Raw genomic sequence first — 14211 nt, 5'->3', positions numbered from 1 at the left:
TTAGTTGCTGTGTATGACCAAGGCCTGAACTATATTTAAACTTATATTTATGCATTTTCTGAGGAAAAGAAGACATTTTGTAGTAAACAAATTAAGGAAATTTCAAATTCCATATACAGAATCGTAGGCTGGCAGATCAAGACAATTTGAGAGCAAATAAAGCTTTAATTAAAAACAAAAAAGTGTTGAAAACACTAGCTAGAATTTTTTATGTTTTGGTTTTTATTTGTTTTTGCATGTGTGTTGATGTTGTAGTCTGGGTTGCTATTCATATAAAAATACCACAAGCTGGGTAGCTCACGGTTCTTGAGGTTGGAAGTCCAAGATCGTGGTGCCAGCATGGCCAGGTTCTGGTGAGCGCCCTCTTCTGGGGTGCAGACTGCCAACTCCCTAGGGAGCTGTGTGGCATCTCTAATGAGGACACTACTCCCACTCACCAACATTCCACCCCACGGCCCAAGCCCCTCCCCAAGGCCCACGTCCTAAGACCACCACATTGGGCGTTAGGATTTCAAAATATGAATTCGGGGACACAAACAGTCAGATCATAACAGTAGGTGTTATGCTTTGTTTTGGTAGAGAACAGTGATGAAAGGGAACTTGCCCTACTAAATTTTATAAAATAAAGGTAGGTAAATCAGTGTAGCTGCAGAGATACGTATAGCTAAGTAGATAAATGGAATTAAGTGGTTGGTAAATTTAAGAAAGAAATAGGCTATATATGAGAATCACAAATCAGTGGGGAAGGAATTTCACAAATGGCATTGGGTTCTCTGGTAACTTACTTGGAAAACAATCCATTTAGATCCTTATGTCATACATCAATGTAGATTTTAGAAAAAATATATTATAAATAAATAAAATGTTAAACCATAAAAATGACAGATAATAGAGGGGATTATTTCATCTTTGAATAAAGAGTTTTCTATTTTTAAAAGTAATGAGAGCAACCACAAAACCAAATACTGGAATGTTTAATTTTATAAAAAGCTCATAAAACATAAATATAATTAAAATAAAAACAAACTGGATAAACATTTATAACAACTGTCACTGCTGAAGGTTTCAATGCTATGCTACAATCAGCATGCACCTGTCTGCGAGAGTCAACCGCATTTACCTCTTCTCATCTTTGTGCTCAGTAACATACTATTGGTATTCAAAATCAATCATAGAGTATTTACACCATACAAACAGGCAAACACTGCAAATCGTATTTTTATCACCCAGAAAAAATTGATTGCAGATTGTTAAACACTTCCTAATGTACCACTGGTTGTTATTCTTAATTAATAATAAAAAAGCACATCAAGTCGATAAGAATGAAAAAGCACTAACTTCTCCCCCAAATAAATTGACTAAAGACATTAACAGATTATTGACAGAGAAAATGCAAATAATTATGTCACTTTTAAGAAATGAAAGAAAGATTTCATTTCTATTCCATCATATTAGCAAAGATTGAAACAATAAATCTCAAGGCTGGCATAGGCACAGTGAAGATAACACGTTCATATAATGCCAATGGAAGTATAAATAATGATAAGCTTTCTGGAAACCAACTTAGAAAAATGCATCAAAAGTTTTCACCGTGTTCATCCCCAGTAATTCTATTCTAAGAATATATAGTATAGAAATAATCTGAATGCCTACACATATCTCTGCACAAATATATTTCAATATTAGGAGAATAATTAGGCAAGCCGTGGTGTATGTAGCATGCAAAGAGCTTTTAATGATATATAAAAGAGTTTATGACATAATTATATATTTAAGATTGTGCTTACAAAAGTATTCTCAGCTTACTGAATGAAATGTCTGGAAAGACTAGAGGGAGATACATCTGAGTGTAGAGATTAAAATTTGTTGCTAGAATTGTGAGAAATTTTTTCCCCAGGTATTAAATTTTTTCTCTTAAACTTTCAAAATAATTACAATGAACAAGTATTACTTTTGTAAGTTGGAGAAAAACACAATAAAGCAATGTTACACATAAAATTATTTTCTTGAGTTAAAAATTTTAAGTTAATTAAAAAACTTAAAACAAGTTTATTTTAAAACATAATTAGCTGGCAGGTTAAAAAATAAATAACTTGATTTTTTAAAGGAACAAGCAACTTAACGGCTGCAATTATGGTTAATTATAAAATTTTTCCATTCATAATTAGATCTATCTTGCTGGCTAATTTGTAAAAAAAAAAAAAAATGAGTGTAGATTCTTTTAAAATACTTGAATAGCATTCATTCCTCTAAAAATGCTTATTAATTGATAGTCAGTTATTTACTAAAGGTAGCCTAATAATTTCTTCTTCATAATATTTTAAAATAATACATATTTTTATTGATTTTAGAGAGGAATGAAGAGGGAGAGAGAGATAGAACATTAATGATGAGAGAGAGTCATTAATCTGCTGCCTCCTGCACACTCCCACTGGGGATTGAACCCGAAATCTAGGAATATGCCCAGAGCAGAAATCAAATAGAGACCTGGTTCATAGGTCAACACTCAACCACTGAGCCATGAAGGCTGGGTTCATCTTCGTAATATTTTAACTATATTGTCTTCATTCTTTAAAACATTTTCTAATTCAGTTTTCCGCACAATCAGAGCAGTCCTCCTCATTTTTCCTATATATGCCAAACCTTTAATAGGATTGTAAATATTTTGAGATTTAATAATTTTTGGAAAATGTTTCAGCTTTGTCTTTTTTCAGAGCTAATCTAAAATGCTATATTATATTGGGATAGAAAAAGAAGCTCTTAGTGAAACTTCTAGAGATTTGTGAACGTTTATTCTCTTAATGCTAAGATTTTTTATTGGGGTATAATTAATATGTATTAAAATGTACAAATCAAAGTGTACATATGAAGATAATTTGATGGATATGATTCATCAAATAATTTTGATGAATATAATCAACTATATAACAGCTACAGTACTCAGATCAAAATATAGAATATCCTAGAAGCATTTTGATATTTCTGAGAATGCTGTTCTCTTTCCAATCACAGAGAAATTTTGACTGCTGAGTTAGGATCTTACATTAGTACTTACCTGATTTTCTCATCATCTCAAAGGCACTGTTTCTCTTGTCACTTTCATGACACTTTATTATGCCTGGGAACAGCTTTCAGGGACTTTACAAGTGGCACTGATTTTTAGGCCCTCAGGTCAATTCAATATATGCTCAGCACTAATAAAGTGCCTTTTAAAAGTTCCCTACGTTTTTTTAAATTCCTATACTTCCTCAAGTGCATTATGGGGTTTTCCACACCATAGATTAAAAGTAAATTAATAAATACAATATTCTTAGTCTTAAATACAGTGTCATAAGGAAGTCATTGATAGGTCAATCTAATTTTTTTTTAGCCCATTTACTTTGATAAAAGGACATATGGGAGGGAATTATCCATTTTCATGATAATTCCACACAGTTTGGCCAGCTTTCTAAATTGTATTCTATGAAACCCTTGTCTGGAAGTTGCTACCCCAGATTAGTCAAGCCCATCAACACTTTAAAAATAAGGCTGAAATATGTGTAGTTAAAACCTGTCTATCATGGTTTAACCCAAGCATTTTCTTTTTTGATCAGAAACTCTAGTTTACCTTTAGTAGCTTAAACATCATTCATTCATCCATTCAACCATTCAGGAGATATTTATAGTGCTGACTACCTACCAGCACTCTCATTATCTGGTGTGGGATTTAGCAGTGGACAAAACAAAGTCCCTGCCTCATGGACATTATATTTTAAAAGGGGAAAAAGCAACAATAAACAAATATAGATTGTGTGAGTTTGCAATAAGTGCTATGGATAAAAACAATGGAGGGCTTCACTTCTGACCACTCAGGAAACTATTCACTCTAATTCTGACCCCATGGTCTCTCCTTGGCATTTTCAGGTGTGGGTTTCCCACTCTGAAATAAATGGCTTTGCTTCAAATCTCCTTCCTGCTGTTTTCTGTGGAGTTCTGCAAAGTCACATGTGATAGCATCTTTCATATTTCCAGTGATCAGATTGTCTCCCCCTAGTGACTAATGTCAATCACCACTCCCCTGAGATCCAATTTTAATGAAGAATCAGCCAAAGGAGTCTTCCACTCAACCTACAATAACACTCAATTCCAGTAAAGCCTGGGAGACAAAAACGGGCTAAGAACTGTCCCTCTGTTAACTGTAAGTAACCTCAAAAAGCTCTGCTTCTGCCCTGCTGGCATGGCTCAGTGATTGAGCGTCGAGCTATTAACCAGGAGGTCACAGTTTGATTCCTAGTTAGGGCACATGCCTGGGTTGCAGGCTTGATCCCCAGTGTGGGGTGTGCAGGAGGCAGCCAATTAATGATTCTTTCTCATCATTGATAGTTCTCCCTCTCCCTCTCCCTCCCCCTCCCCCTCCCCCTCTCTCCCTCTCCCTCCCTCCCTTCCTCCCTCCCTCCCTCCTTTCTTCTTTCCTCTCTGAAATCAATAAAAATATATTTAAAAAAAATAACAGAGGGCTTAAGGGAGATTGTGACTGTTGCGGGGCAGGGAGGGAGAATTGGGTGCTATTTCATAGCATGTCAAGGAAATCCTTTCTGATAAAGAGATATTTGAGCAGGGACCTTAAGGGAGTGAAGAACATTTCTTTGGAATTTTGAGGGGAAGATGATCAAGCCAGAGTGAATAAGTTGCAAGTGCAAATGCCACGAAGCCAGTGTGTTTGGTATGTTCTAGGAAGAGCAGGGAGGCAATATGGACAGAGTGAAGGAGAGAGCAGTGGGAGATGGGGTCAGAGAGATTTTGGGGGTCAGATTGTAATGGGCCTATGAACCAGTGATAACAATACACTATAAAAACCTCCATTTGAAATGACTGCATTCATATAATCTTGGCGATTTACACTAAGATAAATACCTTAGCATAATGTTTGACATAATGTTAAAAACAGTTGTCTTTGTTGTCCCATAGATGTTTAACAAACATTTTTCAAGTATAATTTACTTTTTGGCATAAATGAGCAGTTGGAATATTGAACTGTTTTCCTCAAAGGTGATTACATTGTCATCACTTAAACAATAGCAACTCGTTTCTATAGCTGAAAAAATGGCATTGGTGGTTGATAGTCTTTGATAAGCAATGATGCCAACATATGGGAAATAAAGAACTACCTCAATGTTTTGGCTGAGATTTTTGACGATGCTGGTGATGATCTGGATATGGTTTTCCAGCAACTTCCTGGCAAACAGCTCCTCTTTTCGAAAGCCTTGGGTCCCCTGAAGACAAGCAGAGATGTCCTCTCTGATGCGGAAAGCTTGCTCAAGGAGGAAAGCTATGGTGTGCTCCTGGTTGTTCAGCTTGTCTTCTATCTGACTTCGCTGGGTGTTTGGAATGACAGGAAGGAAAGAATGATCCCTGGTCAGGAAAGGGAAACAACACCGGGGGCTGTTACGAGAATGAGCATGGAGGAGCCACACCAGTACTCTGTGTGCTCACGTCTGCATTTTCTCACCTGTGAGAAGTCTGGCAGGACTTGAGCACTTGCATGGTTAGAATCATGGTTTATATCTCATCTAAAAAGCAGTTCTGACCTACTTCTTGATTTTGTAGCATGCATTTTTCTTTTTTTAAATCAATCTTTATTGTTCATAGTATTACAAAGGTTCCTCATTTCTTCCCCCTTCCACCAGGTTCCCACCCCATCCTCTGCCCCCTCCCCACCCCCCATTGTCCTCATCCATAGGTGCACAGTTTATGTTCAGTCTCTTCCTCTCTCCCTTTCCCCAGAACAGTCAGTCCACTCCCCTCCGATATCACTGACTCTACTACAATGAACCGCTATTATTGTTCATCAGGTTTTTTAATCTCCTTTTTTTGTTATTGTTGTTGTTGTTGTTGTTGTTGTTTTAATTAATAAACTTTTACACTTCTAAGAATAAATTTTAAAATCTAATAATTTTAAACCTTGTTTTTTTTTTCTGCCCTGGGAATTGAGAGCAAACTTGTTTACATGTAAACTTGCCCTTAGGCTATCAAAAGGTGTAGCCCTTCAAGTGTAAATGGACACGTTGTTTAAACATAGCTGCTGGTTGGAATTGGATTACCTGTTCTGGGTGGGAAGGGCTTGTCATTGCCTTTCTCCATTAAAATTAAGGTGTTAGCTTTAAAACCTCTTTTTGGCAAGAGACCTTAAACTTTCAGAACTTTAAATTTTACAGATAGTAAATTAGTTACTTAGCATTTTCTCAAATCAATAATACCTCCACATGCCCAGGGATACACTTCACACAAAAGACATTTCCAAATAGATCAACCAACCTCATCCAGGCCCCACACAAGGCACTCACAGCGCTATACTAACTCAACACATCCAGATCTAAGCCTTCCTCATTTGATTCAGCAGACCCTCAAGTTCCCCCAAAAGTTTCCAGCCATGTCTGAGAGGCAGCCTTGGGGTGGAGGCAGGCGAGGAGCAAGCTGTTCTGGGCCTGGCTGCTCCGGGCCTGGCCTCTGTTGCTCTGGTCCGTTCCACAGCCAGTTGCTCTGGGTCTGGCCACTGCCGCTCTCGACCTGGCTGCTTCGGGCGTGGCTGCTGCTGCTCTGGGTCCTGCCGCTTCGGGCCTGGCCGCTCCCAGCCTGGCAGCTGTAGCATGCATTTTTCATGTTTCAAGCAGGAATTATTCTATATCTTACCTATTATTCTAACAAGCCAAGTTGAATCCACATAAATTTAATACTTGTTAATTCTGTATTGTGAACAGGGCTGCCTCCTTATGGCTATAAGAAATGAGAGCTCAAAGGCAAAGATTAACACATGAGTCAGTTCAATGAAGAGTAAGAAGAAAAGACAAAAGCTAGGGCTATATGGTCTTCACTTACTCATTCATTTAACAAATATTTATTGAGCACTTATCCTGTGCCAGACTCTATCTCAGAACAACTTTGAGGATCATCCTGGCTCCAGAGCTCTGGGATCAGCTGATACTTCCTTGCAACACATCACATCACTTTTCTTTCTTCTCAAATGTTCCCCTCCCTTCACTTGCACAGGCATGCATCCCAGAGCACTCCATAGTAAACCAATCTCTGTCCCCGAGCCTGTTTCCTGGGCAGCCCAACCTCAGGTGCCTGAGACAGATGTAGTTGTAAGTGGATAAAATGGGGAAGAGGGGCCACTGTAGTACTGCTTTTGCTTCTCCACTTATGGCCTTGGGACAAATTTCAGACTCTAAGATCAGGCAAGGTAGAGACCTGGGTTGGTAAGAAGCTGAAACAATAACAACCACCAATTTGGGGAACAACTGACCTTGGGCAGTTGTCTCTACACTGCTCTACCTCCACATGCCCCAAGGTAGGAAAGCACCTGCTCACTGGATCTGACAGTCCTCCACTGGAGACAACGTCTAGCTGAAATCCCAGGGAGCAAATGAACTCCCAGGCCAAAAGAACAGGACATTGGAGGAGCAGTCTTTTAAAAAGCTGGCCGACAATGAAACAAGCTACTGGACAGAAGATTCTTACAGAAGATAAATACATACAATAAGAAATTGTACAAAAGCTAATGAATTATTAAGAGAAAAGATAAGGGAAGATATTAGTAAAATAAAAACAAAAAACTAGAAAACATAAAAAGCAAGCCAGTAGAAATATTAGGCATGAAAAATATAATAACTAAAGTAAAGAGAAATTAAACATGGGATAAAGGCAACAGAGGGATTAGCTGAAAAATAAACTAGAGATTTGGGAGATCAGATGAAGGGAATGTATGAGGCAGAAAAAGGAATGGTCACACAGTTTGGAGATAGTAATGTCAAAATTTGAAACTCATGTCTGTCTGACTCTAAAATCCAATGTTAACTTTAACTCTCACGTTCCTATCTTTCTAGGAGATAATCAGCAGCAGCAGGGGACACAATTTGATTAACACTACTCATGTGACCTAATAGAGTGGTAGCAGAATGACAGACAGTGTCCCCAAGTTCCATATCCACTCTTTCTTTACTTCTTCCTTTCTTGGTCTTAGCCGCTATTATCTCCTCTACTTTCCCTCTTAACAAAGACTGCAGCCTCCACACAGCAGCTAACGGGGTCTTTCTTAAAAGTGCAAATGACAGCACTTGCCTACATAAAACCCTCTGGTGGTTTACTCATTCTCTGAGAATACAATCTTTGCCTGCCTTTCCAACCTCATCTCCTCCCACTCTTCCCTCCATTCCCTTTCATTGAACACACAGGCCCTCTTTCTGTTCCTCGAACAACAAGCTAGTTCCACGCTCAGAGATCTGGCACCTGCTGTTTCTTCTGCTTGGAAAGCTTTTCTCTGCAGTCCCTCCTGGCTGCCTCCTCATTGTTTAGGTCTTACCTCCAATGCCCCCCTCCTGAGACAAGCCTTCCCCTCAGTCAGTTTCTATCGTAATATCCCATTTCCTCCTCTCCATAGCATTTGTCATCACCCAAACTTACCTTCTTTACTTGTTTGTGTTTATATTCTTCCCTCCATTGCTAGAATGAAAGCTCCCTTTGTGCAGGCACGCTAACTTGTTCCACCACACCGCAAAAAGTGCCTGACACATAGTAGGTGGTCAGGGAGTATTTGTTGACTGACTGACTTCTCTAGCTGGACTGTTTGTTCACTTAAGGCTCAGTTGTTGGAAAATTGGAGGAAAAAATGGTTTCATAAGTCCACAGGTTCTAAGAGCTTCAAGGATTACAGTTTCCTCTCTTAAGCAGCATAAAATGCCCTTGCCCGGGTGAGAGTCCTCTTCCCTACCACTTGCACATCTGAGCAACAAAGAAGGATTTGCTAATCAGATTTGACTCAAAATGTTCTTTTGGAAAATCACCAAATGGAGCCTTGTCTAGATAAAATCCATTCTCTTAAAAACTCTAGCGTGCTGACAGTGCTACCCCGGATGTCTGAGTCATAGGCTGAGGGAGGAGGATGTTGGGCCCGGCTGATGGTGACACATAGCTTAGTGGTGGACTGCAAATTTGCTCATTATTTTTCTTGAGCGAGTGCTTCTTTCTCACCTCTAGACAACGTGCAGCCCGAATTTGCCAGTGAAAGGGAATCTGATCTTCAGTCTTCAGTTCTATTCAGAAACTTGTAAAGTATGCTGCATTCCTATCATTAAGATTTTCTCCTATAAGAGGAACACAGAGCTTATATTTCCCCCTATTTCCATTTACCAGAAGAAAAGAGAAAGTTGTTTTCCAGTCGTTTTTTTCTAAATCAACAACTGAAAGCACAGGTGGGTGAAGTCTTCATTTTCTCAGAGAGATTTCCAATGATTGTCCAAATCATCAGGTCACCCAAAGGTTAAAGCTGAGGCCTTTTGCTGTAGCACAATGTGGCCACCATGATTCTTTTCCAAATAAAAGCCATTCACTGCTTCATTCCTTCGTATATGTGCTACTCAGTGGGACTCAAATGTATCAATAACTTTAACTGTGAAAGGAAATTTAACTGAATATTCCGGACGAGTCACTAACCACAGGAGGAAGAATTCCTGGGGGACTTTCAGAGAGAGAGATTTGGGAATTACATAAATCATTGATGATGCAGCTGGCAACTGAATCCGCACAGAGTTTCCACAAACTCTGAATTCTGTTTCTCTGCAGTTTGGTGTGACTTGCACGAGCTGTGCTGTTGCTGGCAGATGCGCCAGTGCATATAGCCTCTCGCTTCTCTGCCTGTTCTGTTCTTGCGAATAGAGAACTAAATTTACTTAGAAGATTCTGAGAACCATTTTGGCAACCCATAATTCTCAAAATATAAAAATTTGAAAATTTAACCCCTGTTTCCAGAACACAAAAAGCCATAATAATTTAAGAAAATTTTCATTTTTGTGAGATTTAATATATGACTAGTTAACATGAGTAGTGCAGAGTCCTGCCATATATGTCTAGATAGTATAAATCTCTATCTATCTATCTATCTATCTATCTATCTATCTATCAATCATCTATCTAGAGAGAGTGTGTTCCCCAAAATGTATACACACTTAGCAGCTGATAGCTCACTTGATGTTTGTTTCTTTTCAGAGTTAACCCATTGGAATAAATAATTATTCAAAGTGTGTTTACATTTCTTGGGACACCGTGTGTGTGTGTGTGTGTGTGTGTGTGTGTGTGTGAGCGCGTGCGTGTGTGTAGTGAAGTTTTACAGAACATTTTGATGCCTTACACAAATAATTTAAATATGTGCGTGTGTGTTTGTAGCAATGAAGTTGAAAATATATTTTATAAAGTTTCTCCATTGCTTATTTATAACCCCCTGGCAGATGGATTTTGGTGGCTACAGCAGCCTCCATTGCTTAGTTTTACAGAAGGATGAATGCTCTAGGGAAGTGAGGGAAGCAATTTGTGTTTCTGTGGGTGAAATCTGGGAGGAAGTAGACCAAGGCCAGTAGGGTTAGGCCAGCACTGGGGTCTGCATGAAGGGGTTTGGGAAGGAGAGGACTCCAAACAGTGGCCAGGCCAGGAGGAGACTGGAAAAGGAGACTGATTGGGGGTGTTTTATGGAGAAAAGTTGTCTGAGGTGAACTCCTCTTGTTTAGTATATTAAAAGTATAAAATTCAGAATTAATGATGTACCTATTGTGATTTCTTATAGAGGCTAGCAGGTGAGAGCTAATTGCTTTCAAAGAAGGATATGATATTGCAAAACAAAACCTGGAAGATCTCCAAGCTAACATGACTTATCCCATAGAAAGCTCAGATAACAGCGTTTTGTCTTCCTTTCTTGTGTACTGTAATGTGAAATATCCATCTCCATCATGTAGCAACAAAAGCAATCCATCATGGTCTAATAAAATATCTGCCATGGTACTAAGACCTTGAAGATATATGCTTTCCAGACCCTGAATGCCATATTCTACCAGAAAGAGAAATCATTAATCATTGATTCTTTTGCCCATTTGACTTACTGATCGTTTCATGTATCTAAGGTTAAATTCCATTCTTTGGATGTCAGCCGCACCTTTATCTTCCCAAAACGTACTACTGAGGGAATACCTGAGGTACGAATTGGCTAAAGGCCAGTGCAGACAGCTCCTCATTACAAAGAAATTTCATATCCCTCATCAAGATAGCATCGTAGTTCAAGTTTATACTTCTCTTTTAATTCCAGTCCTCTTCACCTCATTGATGTTTTGGCCACACTATAGGGATCTCCTGCTTTAGAAACTTTGCTCTTCCTTAAAATGTCCACATGGCCAACTTCCTCATCTGGTCTCCACTCACATGTCAACTTCTCAATGAGGCCTACCCTTGTCAGACTTTCTACGATGTGTGTCCCTTCTTCCTGCTAGAGCAGAAGCTGCGTGAGGGCAGGGATCTTTGTCTCTTCTGTTCACTGATGGCTCTCTGAGTGCCCAGCATAGTGCCTGCCACTTAGTAGATACTCGATAAATATTTGTTAAGTGAATAAATGGTGATAACCAATTTTTGAAGACCAAAGAATCTTAGTGACAGAAGAGACCTTATCAATTATTCGATTCAATAGTATGAAATGTTTCAAGGAGTGTCGGTTGAAGAAAAAATTATGGATGGAGTTTGTTTTCCATTCCAAAATTAAATCCCATGGGCAAATAATGTATGTTCTTAAATCTTAGCCATTTACTTTACTACACAAAAGAATATTTATGAGAAACTGTGGGCAGAGCTGAGAAATAGAAAGTAGAGGGATCTTTCTAATCCACATCCTGGAAAGGAATAGGATCGAAAGGCTTATCTTTCTCAGATGGTTTAATGCAGTCTCTTTTAAATGCAGGAACTAGTTTGGATGAACGAAAGATCTTTTTCAACCCCTTTAATCTCTAACTGAATCATTAAATACAGTAAGTAGGTAAAACTAGTTATAATTTACAGACTCACTTGCCAGCATATTCAACTAGATCTGTAGAGTTCTTGGTTGACATTTTGAATGGAGATAATCTTACCTAAAACAAAGGTCGTGGCTTTAAAATGCACCATTGGGAAATTCCTATCTATCTTATCCTTAACATAAACTTTTAAATTTTAGAAAAAACAAAAGCTATAGATCATGGACCATCATTCCAGTTAATCTTGCACAGACCCCTTTTGTATTGGTAGAGACAAAACCTAAAGTCAAGTTCTGGGAAGACACTAGGGAGCTGCATTTCATAGATGTGGTATCATAGGAAAAACTTTGGGAAAGGTCAAAGTCATAGATTATTCTTAGACTAGTAGCCCTGCACATGAATCTGTGCACCAGTAGCTCGTCAGTATCTCACTGCCATCCTCCAGTAGTTCTCTGCCTACTGCCTCACCCTCCTGTAGCTCCCTACGCTCTTTCCCCCCCCCCCCCTCGTAGTTTGCTGCCCTGCCCCTCCTGTAGCTCTCCACCGCTCACTTGTAGCTAGCTGCCCCACCCTCCCGCTGATCTGTGATCCGGTTGTTGATACGTAGTCGGTCATTACGTTTCATGGCATAACAACCATTTGCATATTACATCTTTATTATATAAGATAATTTTTAAATGAAATATCTAGTGATTATTGGATGAGTTGCTAAAAAAAAGTCCTTACAGAGTGAATTATTCCTGACATGTTGAATTTCAAGGGAAATCAGCTAATTTTCTTTAAAAAAAAAACCCAAACTAGAAAACTAGTCTATCAGGGTAGTTTATTTTCCACTAGAACCGGAAGCCAGTTTATTATAGCCAATGAGAAATCAAAGTCAGAGCACAGTTGCCCAGGCAGAGTGGCTCAGTCATTGAGCATTGACCTATGAACTGGTGGTCACAGTTCGATTCCCAGTCAGGGCACACATGCCTGGAGTTGCAGGCTCAATCTCCAGTGTGGGGCATGCAGAAGGCCGCCAATCAATGATTCTCATCACTGATATTTCTCTCTGTCTCTCCCTTTCCTCTCTCTGAAATAAATTAAAACATATATTTTTTAAGTCAGACACAGTTATGTACCTAACTTTCTAGTACTAAACATAGTTGAGCATATGAATGCTTAGCTATTTTTAAAAAATGGCATCACTAGAAAGTTCTATGTGCATTAAAGTTCATAATTTTGTAGCATTTATAGGAAGAAAGAGAATCAAAATGTACTCACTGTGTTTGCATATGTTATGAAACTGTTTTGAACTCTAATGCTCTTTTATTTTAAGTTTAAGAACAGGACACATTTTTATCTTCATTTTAATAACCTGTCACTGAACTAGATTCAATAGGAGAGAAGAGTGGAATCCCATCTCATTTTAAAACTTAAACAAAATATGTCCCTAGGATATTTTTTTCTTGCTTTATGTTATTGTATAATGCGATGGTGAGCAGAATATGTTGAGACCCACATACAGAAATTGTTCGTTTTGCAAATGCTTAAGGAATTACCACTTCTTCTTAATTTAAGGCCTAAGGAACTTAATTGGAAATCTAGCTCCTCCAGTGAAACTTAAGAAAAAAAGTCTACCAAGGAAGCTAACAATAGAAAGACTCTCCTGACCTAACCTGACCTGGCCTAGTCTGGCCTGGCCTGGCAAGCAGAACAGACTTTAGACCCTCTCCCCATTGCTGAGTAGAGTCTGCAGTGGGTCTGCTGCTCTGCAGCCTGGTCTTTCCCTAGAGAAAGAATATAATGATCCACTGGGTGCCCAGGTTCATATTGTGCAAACCACCCTCACGCCCCAGAGACCACGACTGACTCGCTCCTGTTCTTGTTTTCACCCCAGTTTTCTGCTGGAACAGTGCTGATCCTGTTCCTCACTTACTGATGCCAGCTGTTTACTGCCCATCTCTCCAGGCTGCCCTGGCCTGTGGGAGTCTGTTTGTGGCATTTCCTCAGCAACTGGCTGGTCCCTATAAGTGTGGCACCTAGTCACTCTTTGTGTTTGTGGAATGAGAGAGTAATGATGACTGTTTTGTCCAAGGACACTAAATTACTGGGTTATTGTCTTTTTTTCTTCTCAAGGGAAACAATTGGCTACATATGTTTTATTTTTATTTTATTAATTTTTAGTCTTATTTGGAAAACCATAGGTAGCATCCTCTTAACACACCTACAAGTCATAAACTTCTAAACATATGTTAAACTCGATCAAGGAGGAAATTTTTAAGAATATAGAAAAATGAAAGATTCAGGAAAAATGTTTTCACTTATAATTCTGCTTTGAGAAAAAGTCATTAATATTATTGGATATATATTTCCTCTTTATTTCTGTGCAATTTTTAATATATCTAACACAGTAAATTTAATAACTTTG

General features: G+C 38.7%; 1 protein-coding gene across 1 annotated transcript in view; it reads right to left on the bottom strand.

Annotated features, from left to right (window-relative positions):
- FAM81B (family with sequence similarity 81 member B) overlaps positions 1-14211 on the bottom strand; it is a 57472-nt gene that overhangs the window by 17658 nt on the left and 25603 nt on the right. The window contains exons 8-9 of the mRNA XM_036411014.2: positions 11854-11918; positions 5148-5391 (exon numbers count right to left, since the gene is read on the bottom strand). Of these exons, the coding sequence (XP_036266907.2) occupies positions 5148-5391; positions 11854-11918 (309 nt within the window). The remainder of the gene's footprint in view (positions 1-5147; positions 5392-11853; positions 11919-14211) is intronic.

This window comes from Pipistrellus kuhlii, unplaced genomic scaffold (assembly GCF_014108245.1).
Source record: "Pipistrellus kuhlii isolate mPipKuh1 unplaced genomic scaffold, mPipKuh1.p scaffold_m20_p_4, whole genome shotgun sequence".
Lineage (NCBI taxonomy): Eukaryota > Metazoa > Chordata > Mammalia > Chiroptera > Vespertilionidae > Pipistrellus > Pipistrellus kuhlii.
The sequence above is the reverse complement of the archived record's forward strand: the minus strand, read 5'-3'. Positions and strand labels throughout refer to the sequence as shown.